At 39.6% G+C, this 27,489-nt stretch overlaps 2 protein-coding genes across 5 annotated transcripts in view; both read right to left on the bottom strand.

The window, feature by feature from the left end:
- Window positions 1–22,060, bottom strand: part of SYNE4 (spectrin repeat containing nuclear envelope family member 4) — a 38,199-nt gene extending 16,139 nt beyond the window's left edge. Inside the window, exon 1 of one of the 4 annotated variants that reach the window (XM_072431925.1) lies at window positions 21,995–22,060. The gene's annotated coding sequence lies outside the window, so the exon portion shown is untranslated. Of the gene's footprint in view, window positions 1–1,988; window positions 2,135–3,596; window positions 3,701–12,714; window positions 12,856–21,994 lie in introns of those variants that run through there. The other 3 variants (XM_072431927.1, XM_072431924.1, XM_072431928.1) reach the window with 3 other exon arrangements.
- Window positions 22,061–25,177: 3,117 nt separating this feature from the next.
- Window positions 25,178–27,489, bottom strand: part of ALKBH6 (alkB homolog 6) — a gene marked incomplete in the record, with an annotated part of 9,494 nt that continues 7,182 nt past the window's right edge. Inside the window, 2 exon segments of the mRNA XM_072430396.1 lie at window positions 25,178–25,873; window positions 27,041–27,157. Of these exon segments, the coding sequence (XP_072286497.1) occupies window positions 25,607–25,873; window positions 27,041–27,157 (384 nt within the window).

Here is a 27,489-nt window from a genome sequence, read left to right as displayed (position 1 = left end):
GATGTATAATTATTCCAATTTCCCCCTGTAATTAGAGAAAGACACAGCACATAGATAATTTGTAGATGTGTTTAATGTCACATAATATGCAGTATGTATTTATATTCAATATATTCTGTTTCTATTGTAATATTCCGCTGCTAAAACCACTTATTTAAAGCTCATCTGTCATATACACTCTCTATATGTAACTATTCAGTAAGACAAGCATTAAAGCTGAATTTTATCGGGACAAAAACTGCCAGGTTGGATTTAATTTACAAATTGAGATTAATTTACACGTTGATATTTATTCTATGGTCTTGGTTTTGGTACATGCACTTGTTTTATGCAAACAAAACATCATAAGGCTGAAACTTTATACATTTAACATTCACAAATGGTCATTGGTCTTGGTTGATATTAAACTGAACATCAGAATGGAGAACATTGGGTAACTTTATCTGTGGAATGACTGTTGATGCCAGATTTGGTGGTTACATCATTTCACATATTGCAGTTGCATAGACAGTAGTAGACAAACAAAAAATAATCAGTAACCATTCGTTTTGGAGAAAACCAACTTGTTAAAGTGATAGGTAATCTCTAACCCAATGTTTCTCAACCAGGGTTCCTCCAGAAGTTGCTAATGTTTCCTTGAGCAACAAGCAATTTGTGCTTCTCAGGTCGGTTTAAGTGACACTTTTTTTTTATGGCGATCTGTAGGTGTGACAGACTTACCAATAGCTAACAATGAAAGAAGCATTCCTCCACTGACCAAAACACTAATGTACTGTGAGTTGTAAACATAGAATTATAGCAGGGGTTCCCTGAAGACCTAAAAGTTATTTCAATGGTTCCTCCATGTTAAAAAGGTCAAGAACACTGCTTTCCCCCTTTAAGTATTACAGATTGCATGTGCAAACCAGCAACTCTGAGCTCAAAAAAACTGTGTAGAGAATGGACTGCGGCAGAAGAATATATCAGGGTGGGTCACCCAAACTGGACAATTAAAGGGTAAAAAAGTGCTAGAAACACCTGTTTGGTAAATGTATGTAAGCAAAGAACACACTCCCTGCCACTCCCCCATTGCATAGACCATGAAGAATTATTACACCCGTTGTTTAAACCCACAAGTTTATTTTTACCATTTCTTTTTCTGTATATAGGCTTTTGAAAGTCAAATGCAAATATTTAGAAGTTGGATAAAAGGTTTAGCACAGTTAAACAGGACAATTTTTTATAAAGGTCTAAAAATCAGACCAGAAGGAGGGACAAATAGGGAGGATTGGGGGACAAAAAAAGCTCCATCAGATAAAGGGAATTGGGGCACTTTGATAAAACAATTAGTTATAACAGCATGAGGGTGCAACCAAAAATCCACAGAAACTGCTTGAAGTTATCAAGTTAACAACATAGCTCAAAGTCTACAAGGAAACGTTCCATCACCTTGCTGAACCCTTGCTGCAAAGAATTCAGGCTGTTTTGAAAGCAAAATATGTCACTTATATAATGTGGCCACAATATACATATATGGGATTGGATGCCCATCACTTAAAAAAAGCAATCACACACCAAAATAGCTTATAGCTTAATATTACTGAGGGAAGCCATACCCAAAGGATCATCTATGCAGACAGGAAAGATTTAGGTTTTAGTCTAACAGTGTTTTTCCCAGACAGTTAAACTATTTGCAGTCCTGACAACATAAAAGTTTACGTGACTGGTCTATAAAACCAGAATGACACAAGGTCACTGTGTTGCCAACTTGGCAGAATTGGCAGGAAAGCCTAAATATCATGTCAAGAAAACATAAGCCCCAACGCAAGAGAAGTTGTCTTTTTGACAAAGTTAGGCATCAAATGTAAATTATTTAGTGCCAGTGAACTGCCATGGACCACCGTTCCTGCAGATTTTGACTAGATCAGTAACATATTCTGCAGCTTTAGATCTCAGATCAACCATAAATCTTGCATCCTCAAGTCTTAGGTTAGCCACATAACCTGCACCTTTAGACTTAGGATCAGCCTCGGTTCCTTCAGACATCAGATATTCCCCAGTCTCTGCACCCTCAGACCTCAGATCAGCCATCAATCCTTCATCCTCATGCCTCAAACCATATATCTTGCTCCTTCAGACATCAAATTAGCCCCAGGCAGGTAAGCTGCTTCACCCAACGTTTGCAATAGGAGATCTTAAGCTTGTAGTGGGGAGAGGTCAGCCCCCTGAGCATCAGCAATGTCAGACAGGCCTCTCTGAAATGTCAAAATATGGGTGGGCTACAGACCAGGCTTTGTACTTGGCCAACTAATAGGTAAGTCATGCCAGTGGCGCTCTATTTGTATAGGGCAGGGGCCACTGAAGGATCCAAATATTACCATTCCTTCAATCTGAACATAATCTGTCCTGGTACTCTGACCACTGTCCATAAAACTGTTCCAACAGGCTGAAGCCAATAAGTTTGGATAAATTAAAGCGGTGAAAGAGACAGGGGACAAAAAACTGACGGTTATTAAGGGGGCCAAATAATGACTGGAACAGTATCCTAACTGGCCCATTTCATTGCTCAGTCAACCTAAAACAATCTGGCAGCTGCATGGTACCATCCAACCTTTAACTAAGCACAAATCCTAATTTTTAACCCAATCCCAAACTTTATCCTTAACCTCAAATTCTAAAATTGATAATACTTAGATAGCAAAAAAATGCTGTGTCACCAGTGCTAGTAATAACTTGTAACCTGTAATAAACCTGTGCTGTATTATATATTGACACATAAAATTTTAGCAGCTGGAAATTACCCTGAACTGCAAATATATCTTTACAATTATATCTCAATAAAAGGTTTGTGCTGCACATAGAAAACAATGGTTTCTCTAATATGTGACGCCAAGCAGGCTTTCAAATTGGGGAACCAGTGGGGTGACATGGATGGCTTCTGTGTTTGAATCCTATCTACATGGAGTTTGCATGTCCTCCCCTTGATTGCATGGGTTTCCTCTATACACTCTGGTTTCCCCCACAATTAATTTGCTCCCCCAAAAATTGTCCTTGGTATAGGTGAAAAATAAGTAGCAAAAGCAAAGTGCAATACAGATGCAGGGTGCAATACAGATGTGTGACAACCATAATAAAGAAATATACTAAATAATCAAAAACTTTCAAAAACTTGGAGAGTTGTTTTTTTTAACAAACTGCCCTTCTCAAAGCTTGCTGAAAAAAGCCATTTTCCTGACACTGAGCTGCCTGGTGTAAAGCTCCCATACCCTGTCAGTTTGTTTGAAAGCCCTTAAAGCTGAACAAATATAAAATACAAAAATCAATAAAACTCAAAAAACAAAAAAGCACTGGTAAAACAGAATGTGGAGCTGGTCAGTTGTGCTGCAATGGTAAAAGCACTATGAGCACTAATAAGCAAGGGTTTTCCACGAGACAGGGCTGTGCTGTGTTGCAAAGTTGTGTAAATCTCAGGACCAGATGGTCAGAAATTCTAAAAAGAAAAACAACTCATATATATTCCATGTGTGCATTATTTGTTTGACTGGAGTTCCACTTTAATTGCTGAGAGAATTTCAGTACTAAGTTCTCCCTTGACAAGTGTCCACATAGCCCCTTACCTGAAGGCAGCTTGGTTATGTTAGGGTGCTCAGACTGCAAGGTGGTGCACGTCGTCCATGAAGCAGCTCAGCGATTCCCACGTGGACACGGCTGTGATGTGTTGTGAAGTTTCAGTTATAAACTGAACAAAGTCCAGAGTAACGTCTACCTGTCACCACGCCAAAACAAACACCATAACCGTCCTATCTTTCAATACCACTGCCTGGGCCTACGGGATCACTCATTGATTGATAGCATGCACTCCCGGGCACAAATCCATTGAACAGGCCATGTAGGCTGTAAACTATAGTGGTCAAAGCCTGGGGGGGCTCCGGCAGGACTGACATCATCTGTGTGCTTTGTACTAAATTTTTATTTGTCTTATACATTTCAAACGCATTCAAAAAAGCAACAACAATTGTTAGTTTCTCCATGACACCCATGGTTATAAAAGAGCATTCATGAGATTTGCCAAGCAGCAGTGGGATCTCTGAGCTACCCGAGTCATGTTCCCCCAGGCGGTTATAAACCCAAATTATTTGTACATGGGGTTGTAAGTTTGGATCATATTTTGGTTGAAAAAATATGTGGTGTATGTGGTTTTTATTCCTTCTAGATTAGTAAAATGGGGTAGAGGCTGACTAAGCGTGGGAGTGTGGGAACCTCTGAGCTGCCATACCTATGTTTCTGCAGGTCACCCAGGCGGTTATCAACCCAAAATATTTGTACACAGGGTTGTGAGTTTGGGTCATATTTTGGCTGAAGTTTTGGTTAAAGAAATATGTGGTGTATGTTGTTTGTATTCCCTCTAGTTTAGTAAGATGGGGCAAAGGCTGGCTGGTGTGGGAACTTCTGAGCTGCCATAGTTAGGTTTCTGCAGGTCACCTAGGTGGGTATATACCTGAACTATGTGTACTCATGGAACTTGGGTGATAGTTTGGTTGAGGTTTCCATAACACACGGTCTGTTTATGTTTCTTTTGGGTTGGATGGTGGTTAAAGTTGTCCAAGAAGCAGAAGTGGGTGTCTGGGGACCTTTAAGCTACACTGGTCATGTTTCCGGTGGTGTCCTAGGTGATTATAAAGCCAAATTATTTGCGCACACAGAGATTGGGTCATAATTCAGTTGAAGTTTCCTGACTTGTGGACTGTTTTTTTTATCTTCAGGCAGGTATAAGCCAAAAATATTTGCACACACGGAGTTTGGGTTGTAGATTATTGAAGTTTCCAAACATTTGTATTTCTTTTGGTTTAATAAGAGCATGGTTGGGGTGGCTGAGCAGCAGGAGTGGGACTTCTAATCTACCGGGTTATATTCCTGGAGGCCACCCAGGCAGTTATCAATCCAAAGTATTTGTACACACAGCAGTAACTTTGGTTCATAGCTTAGTTAATATTTCCCAATCTGTGGTTTGTTTGTATTTATTTTGGGTTAGTAAAAGGAAGTTGGAGATCGGCAGAGCAGCGGTAGGGGATTTGGGGACTTCTGAGCTGCTCTGGTCATATTTCTGCAGGTCACCCTGGTGGTTATAAAGCTGAAGTATTTGTACACCCTGTGGCTGTGAGTTTGGGTAAAAGTTTAGTTGAAGTTTCCCAATATGTGGTCTGTTTGTATTTCATTTGGGTTAGTTAGAAAGGGGCAAAGTTTGACTGAGTAAGGGGGAGCTGAGAACTTCTAAACTACCTTGGACTTGTTTCTGTAGGCCACTCATCACTCAATGATATAATGCAAATTACTCCTATTTTTTATAAATTGTATATATTATATTATATTGTATTGTATACCAGTGCAGAGGGGTGCCTCATGTTTATCCTTCCCCTTCCCTTCTCTATGGAAAATTACAGGCTGCTCAGCACAGAGCTGATCCTAAAATCTCCCCTAAAAATGATCTTTAGTGATCGGTTCAAGGGGCAGTAATTGACAGTGGACATCTGAAGGCACTGTGAAGCACCTCATCCTCAAAGTTGACAACTAGTTCACTTTCATTTTCATTAAGTAACCATTGTGCTTCTCCTCCCAGCAGTTAGCAGCCTTTTTATTTCTAATGAAAATGGAGAAGATGTGCAACAGAAGCTGGATTACAGGGACAGTTGCAAACTGGTGCAGTAAATCCAACCACCACCAACCATGTCTTTTTTCTAGTAGTTGACAGTCAAAGATGTTTTTTTTTCAGGCAATTATTAAATGGTGTATGAGAAAGTGAATCTACCAAAAACGACTGCTCATTCTCAACTAAATAATAAGCAGCATGGGGTAGCGGTAGATCAGCGGCTGGCAAGCAGTGCCACCATTACGTAAAATTTAGCAACTCTTCTAAGTTCTAAGAAACAGAGAGCAGAGTGCTTCTCTTTCAGGTATGAATTTGAGGATGAGTTACTCCACAGTATCTGGGGCTACAGAGGTCAGTGAGGTGTTTTTTTTAAAGCACATTTACTGCTTTTAAATATGTAAATACTTAACTGTACAAAGTCTGATCACATATTTGAGTCAATATTTCTGCAAAATAAAGAAATCCATCCATCAGGAATGACAATAGCAGGACAGTGTTTGGCCAAAGCTGCTTACCAACAAAAGACAGGGGCTGGTTCCGTGAAGACCAACAATCTGGTAAGCAATCTTTTATACCAACACCTGCATGTTTGTGTCAATGAATGGAAGAGAGAGAGGTAGAGAAGAAGGCACTGGACAGTCTCAGATAAAACAATACCAATCAACCAGAAAAATCCATCCCTGCAAATAAAGCAGCACAGCTGGGGTTATGGAGGAGACACTCAAATGTTCCTTGAACTGCAAACAGGGCAGACATTTTTCCAATAAATTAAAAAGACAACATTCAAAATTGGTCATTTAAGGCCTGTGTTTGGGCAGCAGAATGGGAGATCAAAGAAATGAAGAATAGAAGGTGGAAGTCCAGCCTGAGGGGCACTCATATTTTAACATGGACCCCAGTGTTATATTATGGCCCAATATTGGAAAAATGGAATGAAACTTTTGTAATAACTTTTGTAATAATTATTTTCTAATAATAAAACTGGGGCTAACTTTTCTATATTTAAAAAACCAAACTCCCTCACTGTAAGCCATATCCACTTTGTACCGCCACCACTCACACTTAGTCTGGTCATTCCCAGGATTAGCCCCCGAAAATGTATGGATATCAAAGCAATAGTTTAAAGAATCCACTAATAAGCTGAGACCCCACAGTAGAGGTGGTAACCAGAAAGCTTAGAACAGAGACATAGTCTTTTTTATAATGTTACTTTTGATATTGTTATGTGATATATTGCAGCTTACAAGACTGACAATTAAATAACTACTTTAAATTTCTATTTTAAGGCTTTTCCCCTTCATTTTTACTCTACTTCCTGACCTGGGGTGACAATGCTTTCTCACAGAAGCAGAACTGCCACAATAGGGCAAAAAAGTGTTATTGGGGTTGTTTATGGACTAGGAACAACTGGGCAATTGCCTAGGACCTCCTGGGCCCAAAATTACAGAATATCAAGGGGTGCAGGAAACAAGGATGTTGTGCATTTGGGGCCCCCATTTCATATTTCATTTTGTCTAAAACCATTCCTGAGTGAGTGTGGAGGGGTGTTCTGTAGCCAGATATAGCTGAAAACTAGTATATGCACTATGTGTTCAGGATGCACACCTTATTGTATTATTAGGGTGTACATCCACCTTTTAATTCAGAGGTTTGATTTTTTCCCATTGTCTTGTGAGATAGAAGCTGTAGAGGAGACCTTGTACACGGTTACAGGAACTGCTACAGCATGCAGCGCCTCCATTCGAGGGCCAGCGGGGACTTGCTGCCATTTGACAATTATGTATTAGGAATGAGCCTCTGGGACTGTAGGAACAACACTGTTAGGTTGTTATGTAAAAGGAAAAAAAAACCTGGCTGCTGCGTGACTCAGACAGTATGTACTAACCACAAATCATTATCTGTCATTCATATTACCGATAATTACAGACAATGAGGGAGGGAGAACCCACCCCATGCACCTCTCCCATTCCTCCTCATCAGTTCCATAGCGTGACAGCTTATCCCAGCCCGGTGCATAAGGTTTATTATGTCCAAAGTCATTATATTCATTAATATTATATCTTAACACATTAAAGCAGTACAGAACTTATTGGTAGGTGCTGAGCTTCTGCCATAATCAGCAAGCATGCATGGCATATTTGCCAACTATGGCACGGACTTTCCTGCGTGTAGCTGCCCTACAGCAATGAGAGATCCAAAGTCCTGTCATCGCCACATTTACTACCAACTCCACAGTGGATTTCCAAGTGTACAGAGATCCTCTTCGGCTAATGGGTGACCAATGATGATGCACGCACCGGAGTTACATTTCCCCGGGCAGCTGGCTCACCACTGGGGCATGGGCCATGCAATGTAGAGCTAAAACAAAATGCCACCAGGGGCCAGAGATTTAATTTTCCACATTGCATGTCTCTTTTGTCAGTTGGCACTACCTCCTGGTAACTTTGTTTTATTCAGTTTAGATTTGCTTTTAGTGCATGTGATCCCTAACAATAAATGCATTTACTTTGCTCGCTTTCAGGCTGTTAAAAATATAATTGAATGCAATTTGTCATATCTGTTTGATACCATGTCAAAAAATCAGAGTCGTCCTGTGTCCTGTGCAACCTTCCTGTATTTACCCCTTCAGGTTCTTATCTTGGGAGTACAGAAAGATTGGCCATTATGTTTTGGAGATGGGAGAGTGTTGGCTTTCCTGGAGTAGTTAGGCAAGAAAAAATGGAGCAGGGCTGACACACCATCAAAACAGTCAGCACACAACAGGACATTTAAGCACATTTCTGGGAGATCAAGAGGTGTTCTTCTTTACTTACAGGGTCTTTTTGAAAAGAAAAGGGAATGTGCATGTACTGTGTGTTTTTTTTAAATTTGCCCTGATATGCAAATAGATTTGAAAGGCATAAATCACTGCAGCTCTGCAATGAATAATATATCATTAGGTGTGTTTTTTAAAGGCAAGAAATATAAGCGGCAGAATTTAACATGGTGTCGGCCTTTTTGCAGCTTGCATTGCATTGCTCAGAGAAAGGGAAGGTAGAAGCAGTACAAAGAGACAATAGAAAATCAGCACTTCTACATAGGTCCTCCAATATTACTCATCAATCCAACCTGGTGGAAAACACGATGGGGTCTCTCCATCGAACAGAATGGTGCTATATGTACAGCGCCCATTCATTCATCGGTCACTGGAACAATCATGAAAGATCGCTTCCAGCGACAAACATCTGGCATCCATTGGAGATCTATACAAGGCTTAAGTTTCTGGATTAGATAGACAGAAAAAGCAATTGCCTAGGACCTCCTGGGCCCAAAATTACAGAATATCAAGGGGTGCAGGAAACAAGGATGTTGTGCATTTGGGGCCCCCATTTCATATTTGATTTTGTCTAAAACCATTCCTGAGTGAGTGTGGAGGGGTGTTCTGTAGCCAGATATAGCTGAAAACTAGTATATGCACTATGTGTTCAGGATGCACACCTTATTGTATTATTAGGGTGTACATCCACCTTTTAATTCAGAGGTTTGATTTTTTCCTATTGTCTTGTGAGATAGAAGCTGTAGAGGAGACCTTGTACACGGTTACAGGAACTGCTACAGCATGCAGCGCCTCCATTCGAGGGCCAGCGGGGACTTGCTGCCATTTGACAATTATGTATTAGGAATGAGCCTCTGGGACTGTAGGAACAACACTGTTAGGTTGTTATGTAAAAGGAAAAAAAAACCTGGCTGCTGCGTGACTCAGACAGTATGTACTAACCACAAATCATTATCTGTCATTCATATTACCGATAATTACAGACAATGAGGGAGGGAGAACCCACCCCATGCACCTCTCCCATTCCTCCTCATCAGTTCCATAGCGTGACAGCTTATCCCAGCCCGGTGCATAAGGTTTATTATGTCCAAAGTCATTATATTCATTAATATTATATCTTAACACATTAAAGCAGCACAGAACTTATTGGTAGGTGCTGAGCTTCTGCCATAATCAGCAAGCATGCATGGCATATTTGCCAACTATGGCACGGACTTTCCTGCGTGTAGCTGCCCTACAGCAATGAGAGATCCAAAGTCCTGTCATCGCCACATTTACTACCAACTCCACAGTGGATTTCCAAGTGTACAGAGATCCTCTTCTGCTAATGGGTGACCAATGATGATGCACGCACCGGAGTTACATTTCCCCGGGCAGCTGGCTCACCACTGGGGCATGGGCCATGCAATGTAGAGCTAAAACAAAATGCCACCAGGGGCCAGAGATTTAATTTTCCACATTGCATGTCTCTTTTGTCAGTTGGCACTACCTCCTGGTAACTTTGTTTTATTCAGTTTAGATTTGCTTTTAGTGCATGTGATCCCTAACAATAAATGCATTTACTTTGCTCGCTTTCAGGCTGTTAAAAATATAATTGAATGCAATTTGTCATATCTGTTTGATACCATGTCAAAAAATCAGAGTCGTCCTGTGTCCTGTGCAACCTTCCTGTATTTACCCCTTCAGGTTCTTATCTTGGGAGTACAGAAAGATTGGCCATTATGTTTTGGAGATGGGAGAGTGTTGGCTTTCCTGGAGTAGTTAGGCAAGAAAAAATGGAGCAGGGCTGACACACCATCAAAACAGTCAGCACACAACAGGACATTTAAGCACATTTCTGGGAGATCAAGAGGTGTTCTTCTTTACTTACAGGGTCTTTTTGAAAAGAAAAGGGAATGTGCATGTACTGTGTGTTTTTTTTAAATTTGCCCTGATATGCAAATAGATTTGAAAGGCATAAATCACTGCAGCTCTGCAATGAATAATATATCATTAGGTGTGTTTTTTAAAGGCAAGAAATATAAGCGGCAGAATTTAACATGGTGTCGGCCTTTTTGCAGCTTGCATTGCATTGCTCAGAGAAAGGGAAGGTAGAAGCAGTACAAAGAGACAATAGAAAATCAGCACTTCTACATAGGTCCTCCAATATTACTCATCAATCCAACCTGGTGGAAAACACGATGGGGTCTCTCCATCGAACAGAATGGTGCTATATGTACAGCGCCCATTCATTCATCGGTCACTGGAACAATCATGAAAGATCGCTTCCAGCGACAAACATCTGGCATCCATTGGAGATCTATACAAGGCTTAAGTTTCTGGATTAGATAGACAGAAAAAAAAACCGTTGGTAGATAAATAACACCATGATATATCAGCTGTTTGCCTGGAGTTCAGATATAAATTAAACTGAAATAATAATACTTTAGAATTATTTTTCTGCAAAGTGAAACGTTCCCTGAAAAAGATACCTAGCAAGACTGGTTTATTACAAAAGTAATGCTCATTGTTTGAATAACTGAAAAAACAAGAATCATCACACAATATATTCAGATCGGAAGTCACTGATTGAAAACAAGCATGCAGTCAGTGAAGTCAATACTCCTGATCCATGTCAGTGATCATAAAAGTACTGCACAACAGCCATAGGGGTGCCTATGGAAGCAGTACCATGATCTGGCCAGGTTTTTCCATTGAAAGGTTTTTTCTTCCCTGATTGTACAGCCACATTTCAAGATAACAATGCCAGGGTTGGTAAGCCTCAAATTGTGAAAGAGTGTGTACAAATATAAGGTGTACATATAAAAATATTTTTGTGTACATGTAGTATATGATTATTACCAACAGATTCCCATGTAGTATAGTCTGTACCCAAACATAGGAAAAAGTTATAGATCCAATTATCTGATAAAGCGGACTTTGATCAGTGAAACGTGTCACAAGCAACTGTGATATCAACCTTTGTATGTTGCCCTGCTTATAAATCGCAGTGTCATTCACAGGAAATTACATCCCATTGTTTTCTGTTATGGTCCATGGTGAATCAGTGGAGAAAGAAGAAGCTGGTATAAACACCCTAGCTTTATATCCTGACCTTTTTGTGTAACACAGGTCACCCAATATAACCTATGAATGTGTAGAATGGTGCAAGAAAATCAGTCACTGGTTATGATTAAGTTACTTACCAATACAATGTATCATTTAAATGTGCTGAACAGGCATGTTTTTATAGTTCCCTTTGTCAGAAAAAGTTTCAATTTCTTTCTTGTTAATTAAATTGAAGGTATGTCCTGCAGATTAACAGAGTTCTATGACAGCAGGGTCCTGTGATCTATTTATTAGGAGCACACAGAGCTGTGATTGTGAGAGGCTGTCAGTTTGACAGCTAAAATTGCAATTTAGTACATGAAGGTTCATAACAAGCGGAGGGTGTTCTTTAGTTCACAAAGAAAGCTGAGAACAATGCTTATTGAAGGAGCAGATATACTGTTGTGTATCAGTTTACAGTTTTGCTTATATGTTGCTCATCATGCTACTATTTTCAAATCCAAACCCATCTAAATGTTGCTGCGTTCCCCTGTTTGTGGTTGGGTCATTTGATAGCTCAGGGTGTCCAGTCACCACTTGATGGGCAGATGGGTCAGATGCTGCACACCCTCATTTGTGCTGCGTAGCTATAGGGAATGATAGGCAGTCCAGTTGCCCCCTGTCCACCCCATCCTCCAGTTATCTCATTTTAGTATCCGGTTAGTAGAAGGCCACTGACAACATGCATCAAATCTGCTTCTGACAGCATGTATGTGTGCCACTGTAAACATGCATGTAATGTGCTGTTGATTGCATGCATGTCGTGTGCTGCTGATAATATGCATAGGGTGTGCTACTGATGGTATGCATGGGGTTTGCTGCTAACTGGATGCATGTCATTCATCAACATGTCATAAGTGATCTTTCTTAAATATTTAGAAACAAAAAAATCATCGGGGGAAGTCAGACCAAATTATTTCTGTGCAGATGACCACCACTGCTTATTGCTAAAATTCAGCACAGACAGAGAGCACAGGACTTTTTCAGCTCACAATAAAAAGTTATCATCTTACAAGCCTTCTGGCAGGATCAACAGCAATTTTTCGCAGTTTTCAAACAGATATGACAAAACACTTTCTATGTTATATTTACAGACCAAAAAAAACATTTGAGAAGTTCATTGTTAAGGATTGCATCCAATTTAATGAATACATAACTGCGTTAACTGCGAGTTTTTTTTTTATACCTGGCTGAAGTTCAGCATTGGAATAAAGTGCTTCAGGCAGCACTTTGTATGGTTTCTCTTGAGAATTGTCTGTAGATTCTATCACCGTGCCAAGAATTGCATCAGATTGGAGGGTTGTCTCTTCCCACAGTGCTGCTGCTTTGTTGTGTGATGGAGCCTCGTTTGGCACACCATGTTCTATCTCAGCCAATGTGTTGTAGACAGTGACAACATCAATACTCCTATGATAGTGTATTCATTAACATCCAGGACTTTGGACTTGGCATTTTCATAAAGCGTTTCCTATTTGTGCCGCAAGGCTGTTGTGTCTAGCAGTAAGTCATAAACACACATAAGCCATTGTGGACCACTTTGTGCACACGTTTGCACACGATTGTGGTGGGGTTGTGGCATAGTTCCTAGAAGTGAAATGTTGCTTTTGGCCATGCTGCTGCTTTTCCTCCTCTTCAGGAAGAACTGCACCGCCACTGCAAACACAATGGCAGCATGTGCAAATGTGTTAACCTGCAGTGGGGTTTGCCACTCCTGGGGCCTAGCAGCAGTCTACACTTATAAACCACATATGTGAAGGAGAATTCAGGAATAAGAAGTGATAAAAGCGACTTCAGTTTCAAAAGTCCTGATTTACCCCACCCATTTCTGTGTGTCTCAGTATTGGTCAATATAACTGCCCAATTGCATGGACTGTTCAAAGGCATGCAAGGTGGGATAAGTGAAAACAATCATGATTTGAGTTTGGAGCTCCCTCCCGGATAGCTGCACAGAATTTACCACTACATACCAGCTGTGCATTGCACACTACAAGCAGAGATGTCAACCTGGGAAAACAGCTTGTAGGGTGATAAGAATAAAGATTGTGCAAAATCTGAGCGTGGCTGAATTGTTTTAGGGGCATGGCTTAATGCGAAACATGACTGGGTCTTCCAAAATCTCCAATTAAACTTCATATATGAGACTACATGAACTCACTAAATAGATATAGAATGCAAGTGATAAATACAGAACAAAAAAAAGGAAAGACTAGGGTTTTTCCTTTATATATGTCCTATATATAACACCACTCAAAAAACCACACCCTCTAAACTCTTTTCCAAAATCCAATATAGGGTTCCAACCAATTCTACAATGCGAAAAAGTAAGTTAAAGTCAGCATATAGGGCAAGGGAAGTGGTACCGTGCAGAGTCCATACATACAGAGTAAGAACAGATACTGAAAATTACACCCAGCCTATAGGACAAGAGAAGTGGTACTGTACATAGTCCAAATATAAAAAATAGGAACAGATACAGAGAATTACACCCAGTATACAGGAAAAGAAAAGTTGTACTGTGCAGGCCCCATATATACAGAACAGATATTGAGAATTAAACCCAGCCAAAAGGTTTTTGCTCTCCCTGCTGGATTTTTACTTTATATTACAATAGAAGAAATGGGAATAAGAAATGGTAGGTTGGAAGACCCAAAGGTGGGTGGAAGCAGAATCTAAAACCATCGGTGGGTTATCTTGGCTGCCATCCCCCAAGAGAAACCAGCACGTGACTCAAGCTAGCAAACATCTCCATTACCATTTTATTATCACTAATAAACAGGATTTATATAGCACCAACATATTACGCAGCTCTGTACATTATATAGGGTTTGCAAATGACAGACAGGTACAGACCGTGACACAGGAGGAGGACCCTGCCCAGAAGAGCTTACAATCTTTAAAATCAATTTCAGATGAAGCCTCTTTCTAAACAACTTGGCATGCACTAAAAGTAATATTATTGTGAAGAAATAATAATAAGGAAACAATAAATCATTACATCACATATAATACCAGTTATCCTGCAGCATTTGAGGACATTACTCAATAAATTTCCATCTCACAGTGAACGGTGGTCAGATATTGCTGGTAATGTAATCTAGTGATGAGTTTACTTGATACCTATGGGAGTGGTGCTTCTAAACAACCCTAGCTGTGCATTCCTTTCTTTATGTGCGTATGGAGGAAGTAAGACTTTCGCCTCTTTCATGTGGTCAGGTTTATTGAGATTTAGAAACCACCAATTATGTTTACAAGGAGTCAATCCTTGGTGATCTGTGTAGTGGCTTAGTGTATAATTGGGTCATTGTAAATGACGGTGTACTAACAGGTAACAGGTTACTGGTCATCAAGATCTATTTGTTTGTAATCTCAGCAGTAAGGTGGCCATTCAATATATGTTTCTTTTACTAATAGATTACGTAAAAATATTTATATTACTAATTTATATTTGTAATGGAATTGATCAGGAATACCCATGCTTTTGTCATCTGGGTGCAGGAGACAGCAGTGGGTGATCAATGACTGTATAGCTCTATACTGTTCAATATAAGGTCAGATTTACATGAACATGGAAGTAATCCAAGTAAATGATCAATACAGGGTGATATAAATGGTTTACATATCTAAAATTTGACTGGTAGAGACTCTAGCTTTTTTTTCCTGGTTATTTAAAAAAAAAGCAAGTGGTAAAGGGTGTAAGGATGTTAAACCTGATGACATTTCACACAAGCACAGCAAAATAGAACCTCCTTCAAACAAAACAATGGGTGTATATAATGTCAATGCACATAGCTTTCTTACAAATGGTTCATCTAACCAGTCTTATAAAAAGCCACAGGCTAGTTTCACATTGTGAGAAATTGAAATAACCTTTTTCTCTCAGCATATTTGGCTGAAAATAAGGTCAACCAACAATTTGATAGGTATTTTATACCTAAGTCAAATTGTTTAAAGGCCCAGGTAACATTTAAAGCAAATATATAATGTTAGAAATCACTGGGACCCAATAAAGGAGGAGGATAGATAACAAAGACACTGGGCCTGATTTATTAAAGCTCTCCAAGGCTGGGAAGAATACACTTTCATCGGTGAAGCTGGGTGATCCAGCAAGCCTGAAACGGATTTCCTAAAAGAAATTGCTATTTGTTAGCAAATGTTTTCAATCCTGGCCCAGATCCATTCCAGGTTGGCTGAATCACCCAGCTTCACTGAAGAATATAAAGCAGCCTTGGAGAGCTTTTATAAATCAGGACCACTCTGTGGAGTTCTGCTACTGAGAACATTTCAAAATGTTTATTTACCAAAATTTGGGTAAAATTGGGAAGAGTTTAAAATATATTGCAAACAATAGGGGAGGCAAAATTAATGTGATCATCTGTGTTTGTTAGGGTTCAGTGCTTTTAAATGGTTATTGATGGTTGTGAAAACTTTTTTTCAACTAACCTGGACCAAAATTGCTGAATCTCGGCCTCTTTCTTTTACATCTTTAAACAAAGAAAATTTAAGGAGACAAATTCTGTTTCAATGAGAGAAATTGTTTTTGCTCTAGGGGAATTTTACTAAAAACACCCTGCTTATTTCCAGTGACAAACACAACATTATTTTCTGGGTGTTTGGCATGGTTTCAAGTAAAATTAGGAGACACGTGTTGCTTGATGTTACTATTTTGGAATTAACTCCAGTTTTCCATCTAAAGATTTTCCCCAGCTCTTTAGCATCATATAATACCACGGTATTGGCCTGATTTAGTGAAGTTCTCCAAGATTGCATAAGATAGACTATCAAAGAAGAACCTGGGTGATCCAGCAAACCTGGAATAGATCTGGTCCAGGATTAAAAACATTTGCCAACTAATAGAAAATGATTTTTAAGAAATCCATTACAGGTTACGTCAATGGCCTAAACCCCTAGAGTTGCCAAAGGGGTACAGGGCAGCTGGTGAGGACCTCGTCAAAGGACTCTGGAGGACAATGAGGACTGCATATGGCTCTAGAACATCTGATTAGGAAGCATGTACATAGAATATAAGACAAAATGGAATGAATATTGATTTAAAAAAAAATTGTCAGGTCAATATAAATTTATATTGGTAGTAACTCCCTTGATACCAATTAGACCCCCTTACAAAAATCAGATTCATCGATCAATACTGATTGGTTAATTCCTGTAACTACAACTGTAAATTTTCTCTGACTTACTGATTACTTTATGCAAAATACAAACAGACCAACAAACATTTACCAGCTAATAAAATGTACTGTCCCTTTATGTTGTAGATTCACCTTTAACTTCAACAACCTTTACTAGCAAAAACAGAGCTCAAAGGTAGGGTTGGGTTTTAAACTGGCTGCCAATTTCTCTTGTCGTTTCATATTTTACTTTGGCAAAAGAGTTTACAAAGCATATTTCAAGACATTAGTCCAAACAAACACAAAGCCTCCTTCAAATAATGGTTTACCGTTCATTATCTTAGCTGGGGTATGCTAATTATCATTTACATTTATAAATAGGGTCACACCCGTGTTGTGTATATGTACTTAAAAGTCAAGCACCTTGGTATGGTAATGTTATAACTAAGTCCTGTATTATTATTTTAATCCCTAATATCTCAAGCCAGACCTAAGTGGGATTGTACTTTGCCAATACTAAGTAACAGGTCTAGTGTACCTTGGGTATGATAAATGATCTATCATTTCTTTTCCTGCAATGCACCCACCCCCTGATCAACAGCCAGGGCAACCCCTAAAGTTCTGTGCAAATTTCACAATTCGGGAATATAATTACTCTAGGCTGAGCAAGCCCTTACTTGGCCAGCCATGCGACAGCTCTTGGTTGTTGGCCATTCAGGTACTTGGCACAACACTATGACAAGGCAGGTGGGTGTCTAGAACTTGGAAAGGCTGGAGTTCCTCTATAATAAAACTTTTGTACCAGAGTAAGGTCAATGTTGATTGTGCACCACCAGGGTTCAGTAGTAGGACCTCTTCTTTTGATAGTAGATCCCCCCAATCTCCCAAAAAGTCTTCCCTACAGACCTGTATATTCACTACCATAAGAGTTTATAATAAATTAGTCTTTCCTCTGGCCAATCCATGATTCCAATGGCTATTTTTAAACATTAGGATGAATGAAAAAAAAAATGAGTACTCGGGTAAAGGGACCAATGTTTGTAGTTGATTAGACGTACAGCAACGGAGTGTCTTTTGCCTGATATATAGAAATCAAGCCCTTAGTTACAAAGTAAAACTTTTATCAGAAAGGCACACAGAAGGATATTAGCAGGTTGTCTGTAATGAGATGACAATTGTCGAGTAAAGGAATTTTTGGCCAAGTTGGAAGACAATCCTACTAGTTGGTGGCTGTCCGCAGAAATATTGATTGTACACGTTAGAAAATTTGCTGTTGTAGACAAGCAGCTCCAGAAATGGATTCCAGAGCCACTTGTCTCTAACCTTCCATCCTTAGCATCAAACATATCTCATATATGAGCTGGGGTGCCATATTTGTGTGGCTGGAAGCCTATCTTTGTGCCTAAGGCCGGTTGGAAAATGCATTGTCATCAGACCGGCCTCGCCAGTCTTTGTGCAACTTTAGGTAAACTTTTTACCTTTGAATTCTAAAAATAGATGCCAGGTTTTAGGCTTGCAAAAGACTTGAAAAGATTCCAGATTCAAGTCCTGTGGCTGCTAATATGACTGCCTTGCTACAGTTTCCCATATCCCAATTAAAAGTAGTTTTTCCCTAATCTGTGTATTGTAGACAATTTACATTTTTTCTGTTTTTACAGAAACCCAGAGTGATCAGGCCGGTAGGAGCGATTATTTTAAAAGGCACATCACTTGTCTCTTTCTGCAATAATGACCTGCCTGATTGTGAAACCGGCAGGTCATTAAGCTTTAAAGCTGAACCTTGCAATGTCCCCTTCCCCCACTACAATTCCTAAATGCTTGATTTGTCTGGGGTTATAATGATTACCTTAGGCTACATACTCGTGCAATAATTGACATTGGAAATGAACGATTGACGACCGATCGGTCGATAATCAGGAACAAAAAAAGTGGACAAAGACGCTGATGAACGAGGAAAGTCGCTGGAAACGAACGACCGTCTTGGCTGATCTGTTCACAATCTATTGTGTGCATGGTCGGTCAGGTTATTCCTCACACCAACAGGCTTCCTCCATGCCGTATGACTGCTCTGAGCTTTTCTTTGTTGCTCCACCATTTGCTGGCCATCTGAAATCATCTCATACAATGCAGGTCCAATAGTCCTACATTGTATGTGAGATCAGTCAGGGTCCGTTCACAACCATTAGACCAAAAACCATTAGACTAAATAAGCATATAACCCTTGCAGTCTGGAGGAAAGGGGGGGATTTTTTTTTACATAACCCATGAAAGCTGCACATGTTAAACATGAAGAACAACTTTTGAAATTGCATTAACATGTTAAAGCTTATATGTGATTTTAGTAATTAGTTATAGATACCCTGCAGCTCTTATACCGTGTTCATACCGTGCATATTGTCTTCCTTACATAAACATGGCTCAGTCAGGGTTCCTATCGCTGTTTGATATCAAAGCACAGAGCCATGGTAAATATTTACATTGTGGGTCAGCTGCTCTAGATGGGAGATGAGAGGTGCAGGATGTACACAAAGATCCATTATAACAGCAGGATCATTGCTGTAGATTGACCAACAGCTTTTCCTGTACCGTAATTAGCAGGTAAAAGAAGAATTACCATAGAGATGATGAAAATACAAATAAACAGGATGTGATATTTTACAAGCGCTTGTTTCTTTAGGAGATGTAATTTAGCTGCACGCTGGATAAACTGGCAAGCTGCCATCTTACTTAACATCTACGGACCACAGAGGCACTGGGTGATGTTATGGACCCATAGGTGTCTCTTAGCTATGGTGTGGACCTGATCTACTAAGAAGACTAAAGTTAGACAATACAGGTAAATGATAAATCGCCCTTGCAGTAGAGGCTTCTCTGGCATTGCATGGAATAAGTGCTCATTTTTGCTTAGGGTACCAGTAAAATGTAAATTTTGGTTATCCTATTCTTCCCCCCCCCATGCAGTTGGTGCTCCTCTTTTCAATGCTCTGGGTTGTGGGCAGCCTTTGGCATCTTGGCCCTACAAAACCCTATATAGATTTCTGCCACTGAAAATGATCATACTCAGTTTGTTTCCAGTAACAGGAGAATGAACAAGCACTCTATACATAGCAATGTACTGTTCAATAGAAAGGAGAGGGAGGAGAACAAGCAAGCAGCACTTCCATTATTGAAAAGGGTCAAACCAGCTTGGTCAGTCATTGATCCTCCAGGAGGGATTGAAGATTGGTGGTGAGGGACTACTATACACATGCTAGATTTTCGCCTAAGACAATCACAGTTATTCATCCTATTGTCATTGTCCATTCTATTGTGTGTTACATCCCCTACCTCTTAGATTTTAAGCTCTTCGGGGCAGAGTCCTCTCCACCTCCTGTGTCACTGTCTGTATTTGTCTGTCATTTGCAACCCCTATATAATGTACAGCGCTGCGTAATATGTTGGCGCTGTATAAATCCTGTTTACTAATAATAACATCAATAATAATAAATTCATCTTGAGTTCCAATATTCATACATATAGATTTACAATGCAGGACAGATTTGAAGATTCCCACTGCGGTGGCTGTATCTATAGATCAGGGAAGCTGCTCAGCATTCCTGATCATTGAATACTAAAATAAAACCCATTAGCCACGTTGTTAGTCACACACAGAATAAGTATTGTTTTTAGGAGCACAATGAAATAAAGATTGGCCTGAAGTTACAATTGAGTCACTGATTAGATTGATAGATCCGCATGGACAGACAGGGAAGCAGCGAGGTACAATTACTGTGTAGTACCAAGAACAGATCATTGCATTTTATCCTTACATTCTGCTTTGTTGACAATGGTCACCAGTACAAATAAATGGCTAAATATCTCTCACTGGGGGGACACAGAGTACAAAAAAACTGTTACAAACTTATAAAAGTTTGTCTGTACATCTACAATCTCAGTATTAAAAAAAAGAAAACCCACATAAAAATTCCTATGAATTCAGAATTAATTAAAGTGTTTGTTATGCTATAAGTAAAGCACCCATGGAAGCAAAGTAAACATATCTGTGATATTGTAATGATTGTAATAACAAATAAACAGTACAGGATATGATGAATGCTTAATGATATTCTGGATATACCAACAATATGCCCAATGAATCAAGCAAAACATGTCCCTTTCAAGTAAAGCCAGCAGGCTGGGTCTTCAGCGAGTTTACATATCAATCTGTGTCAAAAATCGAACCGGTCCATATCATGTGGTGATATCACTACTTTGCTGCACCCCAGAGAACTGCTGTGTAGAATTGTATACTATGTAATAATGTTTACCAGCTCCACTTCTCCTGGACCAAAAACAGTTGCGGCAGACTGTCAAACACATGGACCCTGGTGCTTGCTGCCAACACCATATCTACTACTCCTGGGGTCTCTAGGTGCCAACACCAAATCCACTACTCCCGGGGCTCCCAGAAACTTTATGCACTACTCCTGCATTAACATATGCCATGGTTCCCCCATCACCCAACATGCCTACCCTACCTGAAACCTCCAATTTCTATTTCCACCTATGCTTCCCCTTCCCCCAAAGTCAATACCCCTTCTACTTTAAGATTAGTGATTGAGTGTTTCCCATGCTCAAGCTGTTGTAGATGAAAAGGGCACTTTAAATGTCTAAGCAAGCAGCAAGACCCATAGATCAAACACTAAAGAATAAAAGAAATTGTGTTGTTGCACTAGAAAAGTTTAAGCAAGACCCATAGGCTTGCAGTGTAAATGCACAGAAGTAATCTTATAACACAATAACACAGGTGAGAAGACACCTGGATGCTCTGCTGTCCTCTAAAAGTAGGGTCCTAGCTACACCACAACCGCTGGTCCAGTAAGACATTATATTTATCGATCCTCCAGGCACCTGCACAGCCCTATTTATATTGAAGTATATAGTAAAGTACACTATATACATATTTTTGTTATATAGTGTACTTATTTAGTTGTGGATATTTAAAGAATAATAAGTTTGAGGTACTAGTACCAAGTACTGGTTTTGGAATCAAGCACGGTCTTAGCATTGATGTACAGAGTGATATAACTGCTTCTATGGAATTTATTTACAGTATAAAGCATCGTCTGGTGGAGAAAAGTCCAGGTCCATATATTTCAATTGATTGTCCACCAGTGAAAGTTTTGATGAATGTCATTGCTTAATAAATAGACCCCTATGTGACCAGATCTGCTATATAAGGCCAGGTGTCACCTGTGATGTATAAAGGGATATGATTATATCACCCTGAAACTAGTTGTTCCCTTATTTCTCTAATAGATGTAACAGCAGGTTGGCAGTGTGACTTTTATATAATCCTACCTTGAAGCCTGGAGCCCTGCGGAGATCCACACCATTAGATGCTTTCGGATGACTGTCTTGCTGACATTACTGGGGCAGTCACTCTCCTGGGAGGGGCAGACAAGGGCACACCTACAAAGGAGGCACACACTCAGGTTACCTGTCCCCAGGTAAAAGGAGAATCCAGTCGCTTACACGCATCCAGACCGCAGCTCGTGCAAACATAGAACTTAACCCCTGCAGGTGTGGAAAGCCATGCCTAGGGTTAAAACACACAGGTGTATCAGAAACCATTCACACATTTTTGTTGAAAGTTGGTTTAATATACATTTTTAGATTTTGATTTTTTTTACATGTTTTTTGTTGCAACTGCATGTATTTTCCATAGGGTATTATTAATCCCTACGGGATATGGTTTAAATGGAATTTGCATAGTAGCAAAAAATATTTATATGTATATTTATGTATATATGTATATCTATTTATATGTATAATACCTTGTTTTTTCTCATTTACATGCAATGCTACTTATACTGACAAAGTGCTCTCAGTTTAAAGGCCTTTTTGGGAAAAATAAAATTATCTGTGTGACGCACAATATGCCGATTCTATTAGATGATCCATTGCAAAGGAATATAAGCAAGAATTAATGGTCTAGTAAAACTCCCTTTGGTCATGATGGTCAGTTCCCCCATTATGCTTTCATGTTGGTCTCATCACCACCCCTCTCGATGACATCATCAAGTACAATGCAGGACAAGCAGACACTACAGGTCCTGCTTTGTGCTTGCTGACGTAGGAGCGCTCCTGCTACGGCATGGAGGATTAAACCACCAGCTGTTACAAGACCATGGGGTGAGGTTATTATTTCTAAACCGTACCCTGGTAAAATGACCATTATACTGTCCATCAGCCAGGGATGGAGAAATTGGTATTTACGTCTAGAGTTCTGCTTACAAGCCCCAAAACTATTTTACCAGCCCACCTGCCCTCACTTTTTAAGCCACTAAAACCCATAAAAACGTACCTGAATCGGTTGTCACAAGATCCCCCATAATGCCTCTTTCGGTAATGGTTACTGGTAAATGGAAGTAACTTTATCGACTCTTGAAGGATTAGGTAACCAGTCCTTTGTCTGTCTTTCAGTATGGCATCATGCTGGAATGCTCCGGTACCTGGTGAGGATTATGATGGACACTTGTGGAAGCCAATGGGCATAACCCTTCAGGGGATGGTGGAAACCCAACCAACCAGCCATGTCATGGTACAAGACAAAATTCTGTAGGTTAAAGAAAATAGAACATGGAAAGTGTGGCCTGAGGCTTCATTGTTAAAGTTGTAGTCCTTAAATGACATGGTTTATTGTTGCACATCTTTGTACATCTTCCAGCATCATCTTCATATCAAAGCCACAAGAAGATTACTGAAAGTGGGTACCTTGTACAATGCCCAGCAAGTCCCACTGACTCCTTCTTGGCTCAGTGTCTGATTGGTGAAGTGTATCCATTCGAGGTCCCCAGCCCTACAGGGAGGTAAATGTCCTTCTGCACCCAGCCCTGTCATGAAACCAAAGATTTAGGTAGGAAATTGGAGGTTTACAAAAATTATTTTTAAAACATAGAGAGGAAGGGGGTTTTTTTTCCCGGGGCTTTAAGTTCAATCAGACCACAATTCCCTACATACCTGACATCCCCAGATACTCGGATCGTTAAAGCTGTTCACTTTGGAAAGTGAATTATCACACCACAAGGGACAATTCACTTAGCTTAGTGAAGGGAAGCTCTGTTGGCTGATCATACTTAGGCAAAATGATTTCTTGACATTCGATTGGGCATTTCAGCATTGTGAATTCTCACTACTTTTACTTAGCTAAATGAAAGATCCCTTGCCGAGTTATGTCTCACCTTGCTAAGAAAATGGCCTAAGGCTATGTACACACGTCAGATGATTCTCACCTGATATAATCAGGCTCGGGTGAGAATCTGACATGTACAGCGGTTGTGCATATGTACAGGGAGAAGAGTACAATGGGGTGCCACTTGTTCTCTTCCCCTCTCCATATAATAGAACAGTCCTTGTTCATTCACCTGTCACCCTTTGTTGTTGGAAATGATCACAAAAGATAGTTTTCAGCAACAAATATTGAACATGTGTACACTGCTCAAGTTCCTATAGTAAATCAGCCACATTGTGTGGTGACTAGACAGACTATTACCTGAAAAATAATACTGTAAGAAATGTGAAGTAACATAGGGACAGGTTTTTTTTTGCTGCTTCAAACCATCCTTTTTCTTTTTTCATATAGAATACCCACAAAGCCTTCCTTGAAAGACATTTCAGGTGTGTGTGTATATATATATATATATATATATATATATATATATATATATATATATATATATACACACTTGTTTGTAAGCCAAATGGCCAAATGGTCAGAATGCCAGCCAGACAACTAGCATTTTCAGGAGTCATAAACAAGGCAACTTACAAGTGTTTTCCTCAAGGACAATCTACGAATGTCACATATTGCTATGACTCACACAGAAATATTATTTGAGTCAAACAATAGGCAGAGAATAGCATTCGAAATAAACAGGTTTGTAAAATGATCCAAAATAAGGAAGTACATTGTGAGCAGTGTTCAAGTACAAAATATACAAAAATATAACAACCTGTAATCTTGGCAAGCTATTGTCTGATGGATTTTATTTCTTTACAAAGAACATACAATATATATTTAAATCTTGTCATGCTCATAACTTGTTGGAAAGCTGTTATGAATAAGAACATATGGGCAAACATTACTGACCATAGTGCTAGCCGCATGTCTCAACTTTTGATGTAATGCTCACCTTGAATCTGAAGCTGCCCCTACCATAGTCATTTAACATTACACAGTGTAAAGCCAATTGTGAGGGGATACCAACTAAGCGAACTGCATGTTTTTTGGATGTGGGAGGAAACCCAAACATGGGGAGAACACACAAATTCCTTGCAGAGAGCAAAACAAGGGACTGAGCAGCAAAGTGTTATCCACATGTGTTTCCCTTCACCTGTACTTCAGAATAAACACCTATAGTATGCACATGACCACCTAGAGGGTGTAGAGATCTGTGTCTGTAGGAAACAAAGGGATACCAGCATTCATCTTTCTTTATGCATAACACAGTTGTTTGCAAGTGAAGTGTACAGAAAAACCAGATCCATTTGAGGTTTGCTGGATCACCCAGCTTCACTGATTAAAGTGTATTCTCTCCAGCCTTGGACAGCTTTAATAAATCAGGTTCAGTGTGGGTGAAGCTACCTATTATGGACACAGGCGGTAATTAAATAACGCACAATAATGTAAGTTCACACACTGACACAAGCAGCACTTAAAGCAGGTAAATAATTGTCCCAACTGGTGGATGCATGTGTTTGTATTGGGTGATATGCTCCAGTAAAGTTAATATAGTCATCCGATTGTGTGCCATAGTTTCCAACTTGCTGTCTAAACCAATCCATATCACGGAATTCCTCAATGCAAAGGCTTCACATGGCTTCTTCTCTGCTTGTATGGGGGATGTCCACCCAGGCACCATCCAAGACCAGTTATCGCATCTCAGTTCTAAGGATGAACATCTCCACTGTTTATTTCCCTTTCCCCAGAAAAAGTGCTGTTTTTAGTACTTTGGGGACGTATCTGATAGTCAGTGACACTCGTGTCCCTCTGTCCAGAGTCTCGTCAGTCTGTGCCACACACTTTTCTAGATTGACCACTCTGTTGCCGAGTTTGTCTTCGGTATACGGGTGAATTCCATGCAGGTAATTTTTATACAAATCTTCACGAAGAATAAAAAGACTTCTTGGTTCCAGCAAGAGGGACAGAACATATCTCTGTTCTTCTGTTATTGGAACCTGGAACACAAAAAAGAGCTAGAGGTACTCAAACATAGAAATTGGCCTATAGGTAACTCTCGTGCTACTACAAGTTCCTGAAGGCCATTATTACCAGTAAATATCATAATAAAGAATATACAAAAAAGGCAGTGGAAAAAAATCCTCTCCACCTCCTGTGTCACTGTCTATATGTCTGTCATTTGCAACCAAATTTTAATTTTTTAGCACTGCGTAATATGTTGGCGCTATATAAATCATTTTTTAAATAATAATAATAATAAATATATTAATATTAAAGGAAAACAGCACTTTTTACGGTGCAAAAGAAAAGGCCTTACCCTATGCCCCAGTGTGATAGTGATGGATGTCTGACAGCCAAGCAATAAAGCTGTCATGTGGGAGGAAGGGGAGAGATATATGATCCCCATATCAAGTATTTTGAAAAAAAGAGATCTTGTTGCTAGACTTCTAATTTCAACAATTTGTTCAAAGGATTATATTTATGATATTTTGTGCATGTTCTTTACTTATAAAAGCCTTCCTTGTGTAGACATTAAAAGCTATGGGACCACTGCTGGGCACAGCCAATTTGTATGGGAAGTCAGCAGCCCCAGCAGACTGAATAAACACTCTATAATATTTCACTTCATTCCTCCCCCAGGCAGCTACAAAAATGTTAGGTAGGGAAGTATGCCTGAAGGAGCTAGGCCAGCAAAAAAGTATTAGACACTTTAGAGGAGGGGCTATGACTTGCACAGAGGGACTTGTGCTAGCCAATTAACAGGTGAGTTTTTCAAGCAAGATAATCAGCACATTATATGTAAATACTAAATGAAGAAAACATTCCAAGTAAACATTTAAGTTATTTTTTTCCTTGCTTTTACATGCAATTTTGTTTTAGTGAGTGACAATGTCTTTGTAATGCAAATGTGAAGGCTGAGAAATCCTGATTGTGTTGAGATTTTTTAATGCTGTTTGTATCTTCCTGTCTCCCTCATATAAAAACCCTAGAATTGTTTACGTTTTTGTTATTGTATTCTATTTTGAGCCAAAAGACTAGAATCAACCATAAGGTTGACTAAAACAGTTATAAATAGTGCTTCAGGAACATGTGCCAATAATTTTTTGTGGACTTTTGTGTGTCAGTGCAACTAACAGAATGAAAAACATTTTTCCAGTCTTTACCTGGTCTTCCTCCTCTGCGTGTCCTCTATCCAGGGGCAGGTAGAAGTCCAGAACTGTGTGTGACCCTAAACTGATGGTTGTCACAGTGGGATAGTAGAGGGGGCCATCCTCATGAGGCTGCATGGCAAGTATTAAACAGTGGAACAAAACACAAAATGGGGAAGGTCAAGCATGGTGTTGGAAGTCATACACACAATGGATTAAAGCACTTTATATGTAATATTATTTTGGTTTCATTAGATTACTCATGGAGATTACAATTCATGAGGATGGCAGTTTACAGATTGTAAACTCAAAGAAAACCTGTGTTTGAGCTGGAAAACCAGTTGCTTGGTCACATGACCTGAAGCCAGCATATAAAGCCAAATGACCAACTAAGTAGCTCTGCAGGATGGGTGCCAATATCATCAGAGCTATCATTCACTTGTGTGTGCTCAGATTCCATAGGA

Source organism: Pyxicephalus adspersus, chromosome Z (genome assembly GCF_032062135.1).
Source record: "Pyxicephalus adspersus chromosome Z, UCB_Pads_2.0, whole genome shotgun sequence".
Classification (NCBI taxonomy): Eukaryota; Metazoa; Chordata; class Amphibia; order Anura; family Pyxicephalidae; genus Pyxicephalus; species Pyxicephalus adspersus.
Note: the sequence above shows the minus strand (reverse complement) of the source record. Positions and strands in the feature narration are given on the sequence as shown.